Consider the following 17,816-nt stretch of genomic DNA (forward strand, 5'->3'; position numbering starts at 1 on the left):
TTTAATTAATTTAATTTTTTATTAAAAAATATAATCCCATTTTGGTTACGGAATATATGATGCGTTTGAAATTAAAGTTGGTACGTTATAACTTAAAAGATACAATATTAAAATATTTAATAAATACTAAATATTTTAATTTAAAAATTATATTAATATAATTTTTTATTTATATAATAAAATTTATTTAAATTTTATAATTTACTAATTTTTATTTTATAATTATAATTTTTTTCTACTATAATTATTTCTAAAAAATTACGGTAATTCAATACCAAACTGAATACCAAACGGAATTTATCATGGGAGGAGCGAAGGAGCCACGTCATGAACAACAAACTGTACGACTAGAAGATTTCGTTATCCACTTTGAAACGTTACAGTCATACAAACTCAGCACTCAGCAGACAAACAACTGGAAAAGATATGATGGCCTCTTCTCCTTCTCCTTCTCCTCTGCTTCTTGGTAAGCTTTTTCACTTTATTTAGTAAAACTTCAATGCCATTAAGCTGCTTCCTCAATCTCATTCATTCTGTTTTTGCATACCGATCATCAAACCAGCAAGTTTCTTGAAATGCATCGTGCAGTTGCATTATATTCGTATAATGGTCACTTATTATCCAGTGGATATTCTAACAGCCCATTAGATTGTGATTAAGTTAAATTTACTTTCTTGTTACTAAGTTTGATACCCATTGTCAAGATTCTTATATAAAGTGTGATGGAAAAATGGTTAGGATTTTAAGAAACGAACAAAAATGTATCATTCTTCATTCTCCAATATGATCTATACGGACCCCCTTTTGTTTGAAATTGGATGCTGGTACGTGGGACGGAATTTGTAGCATATGACGTTGATAGATACTTAAATCTTGATCTTTTTGGTCTTAAATCTACTTTGGCTCACTATATATATTTGTTTTGTATTAGGCTCCTCATCTAGCAAAACTCTACATATCCATTCTCATGGCATTTCATTTGACAAGATTCGGGGTCTTTTTGTGAGATGCTCAAGTTTGAGACCTGGAGTTAGAACTTCGATGACTAGTGTTCGTGGAGATGAAATGAATTTAGTTAGTCGAAGACATCTCATTGGGTTGGTTTTGGGAGTTTCAACCCTCATTTTGGACTCATTTGATGCCAAGGGAGCCGGCTTGCCTCCTGAGGAGAAACCAAGATTGTGTGACGACGCGTGCGAGAAAGAGCTTGAAAATGTATGGTGAGATTACTTTACCTCTATCTCCAACATTTCTTTTCTTGTTGCAGATTTAATTTCTTTAAACGGGTTCATAGTTTCTTGTTGTGACACACTGCTAAATTCTTTAAATCTTCAGAACAAGAATATTTTGGTTAAATTGAACATGAACGTGCACTCTGTCAAGAGCCTCACTTCATTTACATTTTGGCTTTTACTCGGTTTACTTTCACTCTATAGTATGCTTCTTGAACTTTTTCTTTATTGTTGATTGATGTCTACTGTCTGCTCATTGCTTACATGTACAGCCATTGTAATTGAATTTAGTCCACTTGTTTCTTAAGGTTTATTATTGGAGACATATTATGGTTATAAACATATTTTTCTCACCTTCATGATCAGATTGTGGGTTGAATATTTTTAGTTATAGATGATATATGATCAAGCGTCAAGTAGAAAATAACTTGTGACTTCCATTAATTTTTTTTGCTTATCAGCAGTAACCACTATAACAAATTTCTGTAATGAAGGTACCTATGGTGACTACAGAGTCTGGTTTGCAGTACAAGGATATCAAAGTTGGTCAAGGCCCGAGTCCTCCTGTTGGTTTTCAGGTATGTCAGTTACTCTGGTTTGTAAAAATTGCCTTATCTACATTCTAACAAAAAATAACTAAAAATGCTGATTTTGACCACAAGTATATCACTCTCTAAGAGATGCACTATTTGATTGATGGCCTCGTAGATATATTGATGCTGAAATATAGTCGATTACAATGGCTTTTTATTCTTATAAATTCAATTAAAGGCTCTTGCCTATATCCTCTCCATCTTCTCCAGGATAATAATTTATGTAGACTTCTAACAGCATTCAGAAGTACAGTAATTGCATTATAAATTTCTTGTTTTGACACTCCATCAGAGTTTAATCTGTCGATTGAGGAGAGCATCCACTTCTTGGGACTTGCTAGCCAGAATGAGCCTTTTACCTTTCAGCACCTATCTAGATGGCTGTTTCAATCTGAGGAAATAAAAAATTATGCGTGTGCAAACTTAATTTTGACTTGTCCAACATTCTATATTTGGAACAAGACCATTACAATTCTTAAAATTGGATAGTTGAGAGCAGTTTGAAGTTGCTGTTAACCAAACATATCAAGATATTTACACATTGGCAAATGGAGAAAGGAAGAGAGAACAGAGAGATAGATTTGCCAGACAGACTATGAAACTAGATTGAATTAGAAGTTGGCATTTAGTTTGTCAAGCATATAATAATTTGAGCTAGACCTTTGCACCTAAACTTCAGTCACTGCAAACTCTGCCATCTGCACCACGTATGAAAAATGTAAAAGAGACAGAGAATTCAAACTTGCCAAGCTCATATGATGGAAATAGTTAAATGAACCCGATATTTTCAGTGATCTTCTCCAGTTTAATTTGTTTTCATTTTAATATAAAATACTAGTTTGGTTCTTTTTGTTTCTACTGAAAAATGGGTGGGTCTGCCATATATTGTCTGCCTAACCAATTTATTGAGATTTCCTGTTGCTTCTTCATGTATTATTGACTAAAGCTTACATCAATTGTACTATTACTCTCAGGTGGCTGCTAATTATGTTGCCATGATTCCATCTGGTCAAATATTTGATAGGTTAGTATATCAGCTTTCATCAAAATGACTATGTGTTAATGCTGTTTTGTAAGATATTAAACTGGAACTAACTTCAGATCTCGTAGATGACTTGTATGCGAATTATTTTCTGCATTTGACCACCCAAACTATTGTAAATGCAGACAATCCATTTTAAGTTTAGCGTACAAGTACAAATTGTGGATTAAGAAATAACTGAGTCCCCTGAAGTATCTGCAATAAAACAGTCATATGTTTGTCACATGTTGGGGTCAGCAATACGAATGCTCTTCTTCCCCTGCACGTCATGCACAATGCAGGACCATCTAGAAGTTCTTTGTAAGCCTCTTTCATCAGTATTGCTTCCTATGTGACATTTGCTCCATGCCTACACGGCTACACCCTTTCTCCCTCTCATCTGTAATGCCTGCGACAAACTACTCTTTTTACTACTGCAGCTAATTCCTTAAGGTCAAGACTGGACATGACCAAACTTCTTAGTCAGTCTTGCTTTAACTTATCCTTAGAGTCACCTCTACTTTCTGTGGATTTGCTCCCATTTCTTATCTTGTTCTAGGGGAAGAAGTTGATCTATAAGAGGATTCAATCGTGGCTTTCAAACATCTGATTTTTAAGATCCATCATTTAGTTTTTGTTTTAATAGGATTAGAAATGTGCTACTTCTCAGTGTGAGAAACTTTAATTGGGATCTGATGAGGCAATTTTTCTGAATTCTTACTTCAAACTTTCTGTTTTTAATTTTGCAGTTCACTGGAGAAAGGTCAGCCATATATTTTTCGCGTTGGCTCTGGGCAGGTAAGTCTGTTTATTTTAGCTAAGTCACCAAGAAAGATGATTGGTTTTTGCACATGGTATTATTTCATTGTCATGGGTGCTTTCTGTTACTCAGTCTGTGCGAGTTTGGTACTCTTGGTTCTTTCTATGTTACTGTTTTGTTTGCTTTCAGTATCATCATAAAGTCTGCAAACTGATTTACATAAGGATTTGGCTCTTCTTTGATTTTATAAGAACCAGACAGCCAAATGGGACACAGCTTTAACTTTTATTGAAAAAATAAAACAAAGTAAGACCAACAAGCAAAGAAACCCCGATTTTTGACAATAAGGTATAATTTGATAATATTTTCATGCTATGTAAATGAGTTACAACAAATATTTAAGCATTCTATAAGGAAATGCAGCTTCTTCTTCTGGATTGCTCTGCCTAAAAGAGAAAATCCATTTTCCTTACAGAAAAAATGTTTTTGTTCAGCAATATATTTTTCATTTGCATCGCTGATTGATTCTTTGTATGCCTAAAACAGGTGGTCAAAGGACTTGATGAAGGAATATTGACCATGAAAACTGGAGGGAAGCGTCGACTCTACATTCCAGGACCGGTAATTTCTAATAACCTCCTTATTCTTCATAATTGGGAAGAAAAAACCTGTACATAAACTACAGCTCCGCAGCGTTGCAATTGAGAAGATAAATTATGTTATCATGTGTACGCTTAATTCATCCCTTGCTTGTGGTTAGCTGGCATTTCCGAAAGGTCTGGTTTCAGCTCCAGGAAGGCCCAGGGTGGCACCAAATAGCCCGGTGATTTTCGATGTGAGTTTGGAATATATACCAGGTCTTGAAGCCGATGAAGGGTAAGACAATTTACATTTCTGTATGCAGAAATAGTTTCAATTTCTTCTCTCTTGACAAAATACAAGCTGGAAAAGAGATGCATAATGTGAGTACGCTGCAGTGTAATTGTGCACAAACAGTGATTCTTTTTTTCCCCCCTTCCTTTCCCTTACCATGTAACCAAAAGAAATGATACCATTGATGGGGAATGAGATTGATTTGTTACTTCAGGTTATCTTTACTGTTATCAGATTTAGTCAGGCTCTCTTATCATGGTCATGAAATTTCTAATTTGAATTCTATTTTACAAATTCGACACAGGCAGTACAAAATTTTCGTAGCATAAAATGATTGAAAGATTGAAAATTGGAGGAAAAAAAATGAAAGGAAAATTTCTTGAGCTAAAGTGGGCCTTCGTGCCTTGGCTTTCTTGATTAGGATGCAAATGGGAAGCAAGCAACCAACTAGTTTTCTGTTTTAAAGTCTGGACATTAAATTTCAGCTTGAACATGTCCTCTTCCAAGGTGTGAGAACTGAGTATACAGATAAATTTATAGAAATTTGGGTAACTCATAAGTGGATTTTGAGCTAATGATAAGAATTTCAAAGAGCTTGCAACCTACAGATAAGATTCCAAGCCTAGACCCTGATAAGTTGGATGCTATAAGTCTCCACAAATTCATGAGTTAATTTTGTTACACTTCTTTTGTGGCCAAAGATCAAATTAACTGTCAATACGCTGAGAACAAAAGAAGATCCATCAGACAAAAGGAGCTAAGCAATTGCCAGATTCGACCTTTCAAATATGCCATGCTTAACAGTCTCCTGGAACAAAAAGTTGGGACTCACAAGGGATGTTAAGCTAAACAACTGCTTTCCACATATTCTCCAAATTTTTACAAATATACACCTAACAGTAGGTTAAAATGAGTTCCCCGCCACCATGAAAACTCAACAGAACTCAGTGTCGAACTTTAAAGTGATGCCCATGCTGAAAAGTTCTTGACAAAGTAACTTCGCTCCATAAGGTACATTAGCCTTAACTATGTCATCTCCTGAATCACATATACGGCAATAGGGGCCCCGAACCTTACGTCCACCACCCACTACCCGTTGGATCACATTTGCAACGTTCTTGCATTTCCTACAAATATGCATCTGGTAGGAGTCGCTCAGCGTAAACAGGCGTTCATGCAAGTTGGCAGCAGCACCATGGGCTATAAGACAGTCACGCTCCATCTCACCAAACTTGATCCCACCAAATCGCTTCCTGTCCGCCACTGGCTGTCGGGTGAGGGGGTGGACTGGCCCAGTGTTTCGAAACTTGACTTTGTCCTCAGACATGTGAATAAGTCGCTGGTAAAATGTTGGCCCTATAAATATGAGCGAACGAACCATTTCACCAGTTCGGCCATCATAAAGTCTCTCCGTTCCCCATTTGGAAAATCCAGCCCTGTCACATTTATACAGAAAATAAATACCATTCAATCTGTCAACCATTTAAACAAACAAAACAGAATAAGAGAGCAAATGCAATTTGGCAACTGAAACATAAATCTGAAACAAGATAGAATCTAAGAGATGACAAGCCAAAATCAAAATAAAAAAACATGTACAAAGAAAAAAAGAAACACAAAGTTGTTAAGTGTAGAACACTGTCACAGATTCATGATGGAAACAAAGCCACCTAAAAGTGATGGGAATTTATCTACAGACGACAAAAAGACATTTGACACACTGAAGTAATAGCATCAAAATCATTACTCAAGTAAGCATACCTGTGAAGTTGCTCAGTGATTGCATCAACAGAGGGAGTAGCAAAAGGAGTGGCATATCTTTTCAAGCCACTGCAAATCCCCTTTCCTAAAGCAGCAATTCCCTTTCCTAAAGCAGCCTCTAAAAGTTGACCAGGAGTTTGCCTTGAAGGAAAAGCATGTGGATTTATTACAATGTCTGGAACTATGCCTTGTATGGTAAAAGGGAAATTTTCTTGAGACTCCAAAAAGCCCAAAACACCTTTCTGCCCATGCATGCTAGAGAACTTGTCTCCAAGACATGGGGAACGAACCTGCATTAAGAAATCCAAAAAATTATAAATATTTATATACGGTGCACTTTTTAAGGCAGATTCACCAACCGGAAGGCCATCTCAATGCCAGACCAATTTAAGCACATTTAAATAAATATTAACTGCATCTTAATGGAATCTTGCATTTCTGCACATATTTCTAGTTTCCACACACACTAACTGTCATCTTCAATATGCACATATAATGTACAAAATCACAAGGTATTTAAACAAAGTGTGTGAATGTCTGCATATGTTCATGTAAATAGTAATTCAGGTAAAATACCATATCAACTTACCTGTCTCAGAGATACCACAGAAAAATTCTTTCCATCATCATTAGAAGATAGCACGACTTTCTGAACCATTCCCCGTTCAGTGTGCTTCAGTTTTATACTGTGATCAGCCCCAGAATCAGCATACTTTCCAATCACGATGTCACCACTCTGGAGGTTAGCACCAATGAAGGGAAAGCCATCATCATCTAGGCTGTCGACGCGGCCAATTTTACTTTGAATCTTTCCAAAATTCACCATATCATCAGATGACCGCCTCTTCACCTGCATCTCTTTGTTATCGACCTCAGCCTTGTAACTTCTAATGTGCTCAGATCGAAACATACCACGTTCCAGAGAGGCACGGTTCATCACCAGGGAGTCCTCTTGGTTGTATCCCAAGTGGACATTCACAGCCACAATCGCATTCTGCCCATTGTAGAGCTCTGGCCTTGGCAGTATATGATTATGGCCATAACCTGGTTTTCCAAGACAATCTGAAATCATTGTCCGAAAAAGGGGCCTTTGAGGGTAGAAAAGCTGGTGTGATAGAGTATCAACTCTGATGCTGGGATTGGTTGTTGGAAAACCTATAGCCTGGGAAGAATGCTTCTGTGATTGATACAGAACCCTCCTTGCATGGTCATGGTTCGCAAATGGGATAATCCCACAACTCAAACCAAGCAAGAAGGACATGTCAAGTTCACAGTGAGTGAACTTTATGGGTTTTTTATCTTCAATGTCCTTTAAGAGGTATTTAATACCCCATGCAGTACAGCAATCTTCCTCTTCTTCAGTTCCAACAAGTTCAATTATTCCATGGTCCAAAAGGGCTTGAAAGGTGTAATTTTTCCCCTCCAGGGATTTAATCTTGCCCATATTTTCAACCACCAAAAGAGGGCGTAAAATCCTCCCAGCATCCATAAATATCCGTACTTCACTTTGTAGTTCATCTCTTTTGATTTCCACCTACAAGCGAAAATTGTACATTAAGAGGTTCAGTAGGAAAGTAACAAAATTAATTAGATAATAAAAAGCTAACTTGCACAGTTAACCCTTTATTTGCAGAAGCAAAAAATGGATAAACAGAGAAAAACGAAAACTTCAGGCCTCAAAATATTTTAAACAGAAAGAAAGGACAGAAAAATACGTAGGTGTGCTCTCAGGAAGATTCTCAAAGCACATCAGCAACATAGATATTCGTAGCAAACTTACATTAACCATTGCAGCAGTGTAACACACTTAGGCTAAATAAGGCAATTTTAAGGATTAACCAAATATGATTTAGACAACAGTGAAAAGGCCCATTAAGAACCACTTTTGCTTGTAAGTAATATTGAATGCAGTTGTGAAAGGAATACACAGGTTACCAAAAGTAAAGAAAACTCACTGCTAACTGACTATAAGAAAAATAACCGCACATTACAGATTAAGGACCTAGATGCTGGCTTTCAGATTTTAAAGAATGGCAACAATTAACAAATTCTTAGTTAAAGAAAACAGGTGAACCTTGTTACACGAAGAAACAACAAAATAAATATCCAGTTTCATAAACATATACCACTAATGTAAGATATTCATTGTTTAATGGTAGTTAAAGGGAACCTGAGTGGGTAACTCCTTCCTGCGACGCTTCCTTCTTAACTCAGAAACAAATGAGAGGGAATCCTTACAAACTCCAATCCAATCTCCGTCAACAAACACTTTAAACTTTCCTTCCAGTGAATAGGAAGCATCATCTGCCAGCTTTTCCATTCCACTATTAAACAACTGCTCAATTATGGGCTCCAATATGCTTGTACTAATCAGTCCAGTGACACCTAAATTTTTCACAAGCCCACAATTTTCACCATCTGGGGTAGAGAGAAAGCAAATCTTACCCCAGTGAGAAGGATGCCTGCGTCAAGAAAATTGAATAACAAAGACTGACCAGAGATTTTTTTTTTTTATAAGAAACTGGAAAATGTATTTATAAAGATGATGCAAAAACAGATAGCGGACCAGCTGCCCATTCAGAAAACAAAGACTACTACTATTTGTGCTAACAAAAGTATACCCAATCACCTGTATATAAGGTTAGAATCAGTTATAACTCCCTATCTCAAAACCCCATCCCAATTTAGATATATGAAGAAAAAGGATGAATCTTGAAACTCCTTAGAAACTGAAGCCCAAAGTGAAGCAAGAAGACGAACTCTATCCCACAGTTCTTCAGCATTTTCTACACTTTTCCCCTCAACTATCAACTATAATTTTTTTATTGGAATCAAGAACATATATCACTCACATGACAGAAAATATCAAGTTAGTTTAGAATAACTTACGGGTATCTAGCATCTCCCACCTTCCCTGTATACTGAACCTGCTGTCTTGTTCTCCTCAAATCAACAAGTGTCTGCAATGGATTTGCTCGTCCAAGATTCGCCACTATGCCAGAAATTCTTTCTGTCCTCTTGAAAGGATGTGACCACGCTCCCGTTGAGAAGGCCCTTGAAAGACCATTGGTTAATATGGATGCATCCAGATAGTATTCAATTGGACGCACTGTGCGATCACCGTACAGATCTCTCTGCAAAGCCTTTGCCATGCGCTTCCGAGCATGTGCAATGTGTACCTTGAGCTCTCGCTCGAGCAGCTCACCAGCCAGCTCCAACCTCTTGTTTCTAAAGTCATCTCTATTATCACATTTTCTACGACCACTATAGGCCTGTAAGAGACACTTCACCATATAACCAAGAAAGCGGGCCTTCTGTTTGGTGCCATGGAGAGAGGGGAACAGATATGTGTTCATGCACTCTTCAGTACTTTCCCCTGGTGGAAATGTGGTTCCCTTAATGAGTTTATCAACATACTTGAGAGCATTCCTCCCTTTCCGGAATTCATCACACTTGTTGTCAGCATCATGAATTGAGGCAAACAATATGTTCAAAATGCTGCAGTCCTCACAAGTAAAATCAATGAGATTTACAATTTCTTTGTCTGATGATACGCCAAGTGCAAAAAACAAGATCCATATGGGGATCTCTGTTGACAAGAAATATACTGAAAGCACTTTCTCGCCTCCTTTAATATCTTCAAATTTGGACATATCTACCAGTCTAACAATCAATCTGTTTCTCTTATTCTCGGACTTGTAGGCTACAGTCCAGCCCATACTATTTGAAACCCAAAGCCTTTTCAAACAAATTTGCTCTTGTGCAACAAAAACCTGGAGATCATAAGAAAACCTTATCACATGTCAAGTTATTTTCAATATCTTGCAAACACCAAATGACAGAGACCAACTAAAAAATTGGAGAACATTGATACCAACAAATCAATCTGATAGAATGTCAAGAAGACTCTTTATTAGACAGCAGTACAATGAATGGAATAAACAACAAATTAATTGCATCAAGAAGCAGTGAAACGAACTCTACCAATTTCTTTGCTGACTAAGCGCAAAATTTGATGAACACAAAAGTAGTAGCCATATTAAAACAATTCCAGTGTAACCACTAAGGAAGTTTACCCAAAACATTATCCCATAAAAGAAACATAATTTGAACAAATATGGAGTTGATACAACTAATGTGTCTTAATCATTTGTGAATTGATAGAAGCTATTAACAAGTAATCTGTAATCAGGTTCTGAACATCTCAATTTTAACATTATTGATAGTAGCTATTAACTTAATATTAACATTAACAAATTCACCAATTCACCGTACATGAAAAGAAACAGAGAATGAAGTTGTAACAAAGATACACAATAATGTGAAAGACAAAAATCAGAAGCTCTAGACTCACCTTCTCTGCACCTTTGATAATAAAGTATCCACCGTGATCAAAATCACAATCACCTTTCTCCACTCCCTTCATCCAGCAGAGGTCAGACTTCACCATTACAGGAATCCTCCCAATAATGATGTTCGTAGTTTCATCGCTTAAAACCTCCTTCTGAATATATTGTTCTCTTCCAGTTTTGAATTTGTCACTTGTGACACGTTTCTGAGTGTATACCTGATAGATTACAAAATGCAACAGGATGCAAGTAATTAAAGAGCTAGAACAAAAATTTTCTTCATACATTCAGCACTACAGCTGCGGCGTCCAGTCAATTAAAAGGACATTATGCAAAGACATAAAAAGAATGAGATGACCTGCAGTTTCAATAAAATATAGAGATTTCAAAATATCAAAGACCAACTAATTAGGGCAAAATATAGCAAGGATTCTTTGAATTTTCAGGCCAGTTGTTCCTATATTATCCCTGTAATAAAAGTTCCCACTCAACATTATAGTTGCCGGTAAATTTATCAGACTCAAACTATTCCATTATCAGATGAAGAGGGGCTGATTGCATCAATGAATACTTCCAAAACAATGGGTAACGTATCAATACAAAAACTAACGAAGAAATCCAAAAATATCATATCAAAAATTATCATAAGTTCAGACTCCCCAGTGAAGTCAACAATAGTTTTTATTCACCTGAAGTTGAACCTTCACTTTCATCCTAGATGAATATGTCATATTCTGCAACCTTGCATGCCTAGGAAACATATCATGTTCATCACCTCCATTACCGGCAAAGAAACTAGGCTTATCAAGAGTGACCTGCCCAAACTTCATGGAAGCATATCGCCACTCACCCTCTCCTTTCTTTGACGGGTCATAACCAGGCTCAACTATTGTCTCTCCAAATGAATCAAAGGCCTTCTGGAGACCATTCTTAATAAACTCATTGTATGAGTTGATCTGGTGACTAACCAGACCATATTCATTAAAGAAAGACACTGCTGCCTTTCTACAGAATGTTTTCAGAAACTCCTCTCCAAGATCACATAGGCTGGTTGGGTCTGTAAACCCGTTATCATCTGAATCCATATCATCTTGACCAGAAATATTTTCACCCTTACTACTCATGGCTATATCTTCCTTGGCATTTGATGATGCCCCCATTGGACTCAAAGTCTGCAAAGATGAAAAAAGGAAAAAAAAAAGATTAAATAAACAAATGCATAAACATAGAAGTAATCATGCAACGAACATTAAAGCCCAATGCCCAAATTTTCTGTGAAGAAAACCAAAAAAAGATGAAATCCTAGCTTAACCCTCCTGAACTGTAGGATAATTGAGTGTCCAGCCAGATCAGTTAACAATTTTCTGGGGAAATGAGAGAAAGAGATCCTATCTCCAGTTGAAAACATCTTTATGGTTGTAAGCAAAAATATAACAGTTTCTATTCTAGCATCTGACATTTTAAGAAAAATAAATTGTGTATCCTAATATTTTCTCAACATTTCTTAGTATATAATATGCACTGTGTACTTTAGTCTCCAACAAAAGAAGCAACAATGTTCCACAAAAGTAGAAATTCCAAAATCTGTAGTTAAAAACTTAAAAAAGATTTTGACCTCGTCGTGTACACATTTGTCAACAAGAATATATAAATAGGGCATATTTACATTAAACCAAATACTTCATCATTTCCATCATTCATTAAGTTAATACGGGGAGTCAATACAAGCCAAAATTTTTCTCTGACAAAAATTAGAAATGCTGCTTTTCAATGGGAAAAAAATAGCAACCGATGATTTACTAATGTCTGTTTCAAGTCAGCAAACCTTCAAAATCAACCATTTCATTAGTAAATTTCCAGTTTCCAGGTCTCTTAATGCATGAAATACATTTCACTTTCAATCAATTATAAACAAACTCATACAGTAAACAAAATTCTTAAAACAACAAAACCCAAAAGTCAAAAATCCCAAAAATAAACAAACAAATAAATGGAAACAGAAACTTACGTTGAGCTTTTCTATTGAGTGGGTAGTATCAAACAGAGGCTAAAACCCTAAACCCCTTTGACAAAAAATTGAATCTCTGTTCACTAACACTCAGAAAATCCAAACTAGGGTTTGTAAACGATCAGTCAGGCAATGGCGTTCGTTCTGTGTTGTGAGAGAGGAGAGAGAGAGAGAGAGAGAGAGAATGGAACCAAGGAGACTGTCTTCACTCTCCACAGTAATTAGCTGAAATTTTTCACTGTCTTGTCAGTGCTGTTGCGGTCAATTGCGTTGCTTTTTGGAGAGTGGTTTGAATGGTAATATCTGGTAGTTTTAGGGACTATATCGGAAATTAATTAATTTTGAAACGCAGCTTAGAGCTGGTAAAACGGATCATCGGGTCGTATTCATGTCGTGTCAGTTTCGTATCGTGTTAAATTTAGGTAATCAAATCTGACCTATTTAATAATCGTATCAAAAAATTGAGACATAAATCCGACACGAAAAAATAATTGAGTTACCTAATAACCCGCTTAATATCTATTATTAAACAAAAGTTACATCAAATATTTACACATTGTCATACATAAGTATGCACATACATACATACATCCATACATACATACATAATTTATCGATATTATAAAATATACATATCTACTAAAATATTACACACACTATTGAGGTTTTAATTATATATATGTAAATAATATTATATATCAATATTATAAAATATATATGTCTACCAATATTTTATACATTTACACTATTAAAGTTTTAAATATATTTAAAATTTTATAAATAAAATATTGTGTCTATATTCATCCTTTTAAAGAATAAAAATAAAAAAGAAAATTATCACTAATATTTGAGTTTTGATAACAAGAATCTGTAAATTATTTTAAAATAGAAAATATAATTGGGTCATTGATAGGGTAAATGGGTAAAGAATTTTAACCCTAACCTGACACATAAAAAAATCATGTTGATCCGGACCCGACCCATTTAATAATCATGTTAAACTCGACGACCCATACTTATTTATTGGTGTCGTATTCGTGTCGGGTAATCGGATCGTGTCAAATTTTACCAGCTCTAATGCGGCCCATTTGTGAAAAGAGCGATGCTCCTTTGAAATCCTCATTTTCCTTCTTGTATACATAACTCTTATTTTAATAAAAAATTAAGTAATAATATAGTTACAAATTTTTATATATATTTATTTTAAATAAATTAATGTGGTATAATCAAATTAGTTTGATTAAATATTTCTTGACCCACATGATATATTTTTATTATTTTATATTTTCATTCAACTAATAAATTAATATCAAATCAGTTTGTATAAGAGTATGTGACTGTATCATCACTCTAAAAAATTATAAAAATGACAAAAAAGATTACTATATAGTTTAAATAAATTTTAAACAAGATTTATTTTAAGCAAGATTTTTTATAAAAATCTTATTTTTTATATATAATTTATGACTTTATTGCCTTAAAATTATTGAAAATTAATTATATAATTTAAAAGTGGGAGGATTCGTGATTTGCAAGTGGAAAAATGTTTTAACTTAGTTAAATAATTTATAATTTTATGTAATTTTCTCTAGTAATAGAGCTTTGATTCTAAACGTGGGGTGTTATAAGGATTTTAAAGGTGTATATGCTGAGTTCTTGATGTGGCGTGGAATGGATGTGTAATTTAAGGCAGATTTACTTGATGGGTTTTGAATAGGGATGGCAAAATTCGGGTCCGGGTCCGGGTTTAGCCTTTTTGGATCCGGACCCGGATACCATTTTCTTTTTCCGGACCCGGATTTTTTCACCTGGGTCCGGGTCCGGGTTCAACCCGGAAAAATCTGGGTTTCCAGATTCCGGGTTTTGAACCCGGATCAATGAATCAATATTAATTTCTAAAATTCTAAAAATAAAAAATTAATACATTTCTAAACAATAACACATTTAGATTAATCAATAAAATTAATTAAAAAATAATATAAAAATTAAATATCCGGGTCCGGGTTCCGGATGTCCGGATTAACCTAAACCCGGACCTAAATTTTTTTATATTCCGGTATGGGTTCAACCCGATCCGGATTATCCGGGTTCATCCGGGTCCGGGTTATTTTGCCATCCCTAGTTTTGAATGTTGGTGGAATGGATGTGTAATCTAAGGCAGATTTACTTGTGGGTTTTGAATGTGGGGTGATATAAGGATTTTAAAGGGGTGTGAAAAGTACTACTCCAGTGGAAATTGCAAAAACACTGTCCACCTAATGGGTTTATTACAGATGGGCTTGGGCCGAACCAATTTAGATCCAATTTCACTAACCCTCTTACCGAACTAGGGCAAAATGCAAACCCTAATCCTAGCTGCTGTCTATTTATTCTCTTTTTTCAGAAACCGAGTCTCTAGTTACCCTTAGGCAGCATTTGGAAGTTACGAAGAGCTCTCACCTCCTCGTCGCCGCCGCCGGCCATCATGGTACTGCTTCGTTTCCTACCACTTCTCTCACGTTATTTATTAGTTGAATTAAAGCTTAGTTGTGATGGGCAATTTTCGATTCGTGCGTCGATATCGTTGGCGAATTTGGGGAAATTTTCGGTTCTTGTTATTCAAAAAATTATGGTGCTGTTATTAGTTTAGGTCACAACTCTCAATCAAAATGGATTAATTGAATTCATGTATTGCCTTGGAAGCATGTTCATGATATCTGAAAATTTGTGCCTTTTTCCGTTTTCTCTGATGAATTAAATTTTTGTTATTTTGGCATGATCTTTTTATCTGAAAGTGAAATATGAAACTCGTAATCTTTGAAGAATGTTGTTTGTTAATTAGGTTTCCCTCATGCTTGACTTCTCTTTTATAACTAAACTAAGCAGCATATATATAGTATTTTCAGCAAGACTGGGCATATGCTGAGTTCTTGATGTGGCGTGGAATGGATGTGTAATTTAAGGCAGATTTACTTGATGGGTTTTGAATGTTGGTGGACGTTTTGTTGTAACTGCTCTTGTTCATGATTGTTTGTTGTTTTTGTCTCTACTCATATAATGTTGGTGTTGGTTTTTGTGATTCGAGGTGAATGATTCTAACAAGTAGTGTGTGTGTATTGCAGGTGAACGTTCCCAAGACTAAGAAGACCTACTGCAAGAGCAAGGAGTGCAGAAAGCACACCTTGCACAAGGTGACACAGTACAAGAAGGGCAAGGACAGTCTTGCTGCTCAAGGGAAGAGACGGTATGATCGTAAACAGTCTGGCTATGGTGGTCAGACCAAGCCTGTCTTCCACAAGAAGGTATAAATTTTATGTGGTTTTTGGATATTTCACTTTTTTTTAAATATAAATTGTGATATTTTTCTCACAGATGTTTGCTGATTTCGTTTAACAGGCTAAGACCACCAAGAAGATTGTGCTGAGGCTCCAATGCCAGGGTTGCAAGCATGTGTCTCAACATCCCATCAAGGTTTGTACTCAGCAACATTTTGATTTTGTTGTAGGGCTCAATTTTCCATTTTCATACTCGGACCAGTTCTTAACATTTACATGTGTTGAATTGTGCAGAGGTGCAAGCACTTTGAAATTGGTGGAGACAAGAAGGGAAAGGGAACATCTCTTTTCTAAATGCCTTTATTTTTGTTTGTATGCTTTTTACTTTGCTGCACTTGATGGAACTTTACCCAGTATGAGAATATTTGTTTTAGTTTTGTTGGGTTAGTTTGATGCTGTTAATTTAAAACTTGAAGCGGTTGTTTGTTAAGTGCTTATTTTATCAGTTAATTTTAGAATTGGATTTTTTGACCACTTTTTGTGACTTGATTTTTTGTGATAGTTGTGGTATAAACTGGAAAACAGTAAATCCTGGGAATTTATATACAACCCTCGGACTCCCATTAAGTTGACTTCCCATCAACCTTACTTTCAAACCCAGAACTAATGTTTGCTTATGCATTAGATTTATCAAATATTTGATAGGTTGATTAGTTTTAAAGATTGGATGGATTGCATTTGCTTATTTTGAAACTCTTGGGAAAGTGTTATTTTAAGAGAGCCCGTTCGAAATAAAAAATATGCCTAATTACCACAATGTTATGAACTTTGATTCTGAAGGCATAAAAAGTTGAGATATTAATCATCAAACAATGAAAAGTTGTGTGTTAAAAGATTTTTAAATACATCTGTTCACAGGAGCCCGGAAAACTCAATTCGATCCCTGAACCCATAACTGGAGTCCCGGCAAAACTTGATTAAAACTCAATGCAATGCCCAAACCATACTAAGGCTCCGTTTGGTACAACTTATTAAATAAAGCTTATAACAGTAGAGTTTATATCAATAAAGCTTTTGGACAAAAAGTCATTGGTTGTTTGGTTGTCAATAAAAAAAGTAATTTTGAACTATTAAACTATGTGATATTTTTTATATTATATATATTTAGAAAAGCTTTATAACCTCTACTCCCAAAAGCTCAAATTTTGGGCTTTTCCTAGTAGAGGTAAATTAGCTTATTTAAGCTAAAAAAACTCTACTAAAAAAAACCAAACACCATAAAAAATTTTAAAAAGTGTTTATACGATTAAATAAACACTTATGGCTCTTAAATAAGTTATACCAAACAGGCTCTAAATCTTATTGAATCTCATACGAGTGGAGGGGACTTGGCACTCTGCCTTGGCTTTTGGGGTGACCACATATAGCCCCCAACGTACAACACTCCATTGCGTGGGCAAAATTCGACCTGCTCCGAGGTATATTGTAATCACAGTTTACTTGTCACCCAAGACTCTTTGACTGATGGGTTTTAAATTCTTCACGACTTACCTATTGATTCAAAAATCATGAATTTTAATCCACTTTTATCGGAATTTGATGGAAGCGCGTACTTTCATAACTTTACTACTGTCTTTGCTTGGTAAAATCCTCTTGTGGTGGTATAACATTCTTTTCCTTCCAATTTAATTATTAGTGTATGGAATAAAAGTAAATGAAAATTTTGAAAATTGAAAGTACAGAATTGCAATTTGCAAAGCACTCGTAAAATCAATAAGCGGCTCACTTTGGTCTGAGAGAGTCCAACAAATATGGGCTAAAAATCTGCTACTCCTATTGACTAAAATTGTTGTCGCTAATGAATGAGTTAGCGACGTAGCCTGCGCCTCTTACTTTTTAAAGATTACATCTTCAAAGATAAATATAGACATTAAGAATTTCAGTTCACTTTTATTAGAATGAGAT

General features: G+C 35.4%; 3 protein-coding genes across 3 annotated transcripts; 2 read left to right on the forward strand and 1 right to left on the reverse strand.

Moving 5' to 3' along the window:
- Positions 1-299: 299 nt before the first annotated feature.
- Positions 300-4,697, forward strand: LOC102625626 (peptidyl-prolyl cis-trans isomerase FKBP16-3, chloroplastic). Its single transcript, XM_006478738.4, has 7 exons — positions 300-466; positions 932-1,215; positions 1,727-1,810; positions 2,800-2,849; positions 3,596-3,644; positions 4,153-4,227; positions 4,367-4,697. The coding sequence occupies exons 1-7, from the start codon at positions 427-429 to the stop codon at positions 4,484-4,486; spliced, it is 702 nt and encodes a 233-aa protein (XP_006478801.2). The 5' UTR covers positions 300-426; the 3' UTR covers positions 4,487-4,697.
- A 405-nt stretch (positions 4,698-5,102) lies between these two features.
- LOC102625916 (DNA-directed RNA polymerases IV and V subunit 2-like) lies at positions 5,103-12,859 on the reverse strand. Its single transcript, XM_006478739.4, has 8 exons — positions 12,598-12,859; positions 11,279-11,761; positions 10,595-10,807; positions 9,130-10,013; positions 8,411-8,702; positions 6,830-7,774; positions 6,241-6,530; positions 5,103-5,915 (listed from the first exon to the last, which is right to left on the reverse strand). The coding sequence occupies exons 2-8, from the start codon at positions 11,747-11,749 to the stop codon at positions 5,414-5,416; spliced, it is 3,597 nt and encodes a 1,198-aa protein (XP_006478802.2). The 5' UTR covers positions 11,750-11,761; positions 12,598-12,859; the 3' UTR covers positions 5,103-5,413.
- A 2,051-nt stretch (positions 12,860-14,910) lies between these two features.
- On the forward strand, positions 14,911-16,385 carry LOC102626204 (60S ribosomal protein L44). Its single transcript, XM_006478740.3, has 4 exons — positions 14,911-15,064; positions 15,699-15,878; positions 15,973-16,047; positions 16,146-16,385. The coding sequence occupies exons 1-4, from the start codon at positions 15,062-15,064 to the stop codon at positions 16,203-16,205; spliced, it is 318 nt and encodes a 105-aa protein (XP_006478803.1). The 5' UTR covers positions 14,911-15,061; the 3' UTR covers positions 16,206-16,385.
- The last annotated feature ends 1,431 nt before the right edge of the window (positions 16,386-17,816 follow it).

This window comes from Citrus sinensis, chromosome 3, assembly GCF_022201045.2.
Source record: "Citrus sinensis cultivar Valencia sweet orange chromosome 3, DVS_A1.0, whole genome shotgun sequence".
In the NCBI taxonomy this organism is placed as follows: Eukaryota; Viridiplantae; Streptophyta; class Magnoliopsida; order Sapindales; family Rutaceae; genus Citrus; species Citrus sinensis.

Coding starts and splice junctions, on each gene's coding strand:
- LOC102625626 (XM_006478738.4), top strand. CDS start 427: ATGATGGCCTCTTCTCCTTCTCCTTCTCCTCTGCTTCTTG. Junction 1,216..1,726: donor GCGAGAAAGAGCTTGAAAAT/GTATGGTGAGAT, acceptor TCTGTAATGAAG/GTACCTATGGTGACTACAGA. Junction 3,645..4,152: donor TTCGCGTTGGCTCTGGGCAG/GTAAGTCTGTTT, acceptor TGCCTAAAACAG/GTGGTCAAAGGACTTGATGA.
- LOC102626204 (XM_006478740.3), top strand. Junction 15,879..15,972: donor AGCCTGTCTTCCACAAGAAG/GTATAAATTTTA, acceptor TTCGTTTAACAG/GCTAAGACCACCAAGAAGAT. Junction 16,048..16,145: donor TGTCTCAACATCCCATCAAG/GTTTGTACTCAG, acceptor TGAATTGTGCAG/AGGTGCAAGCACTTTGAAAT.
- LOC102625916 (XM_006478739.4), bottom strand. CDS start 11,749: ATGGGGGCATCATCAAATGCCAAGGAAGATATAGCCATGAGTAGTAAG. Junction 8,703..9,129: donor GTGGGAGATGCTAGATACCC/GTAAGTTATTCT, acceptor TTCTTGACGCAG/GCATCCTTCTCACTGGGGTA. Junction 6,531..6,829: donor CTGTGGTATCTCTGAGACAG/GTAAGTTGATAT, acceptor TTCTTAATGCAG/GTTCGTTCCCCATGTCTTGG.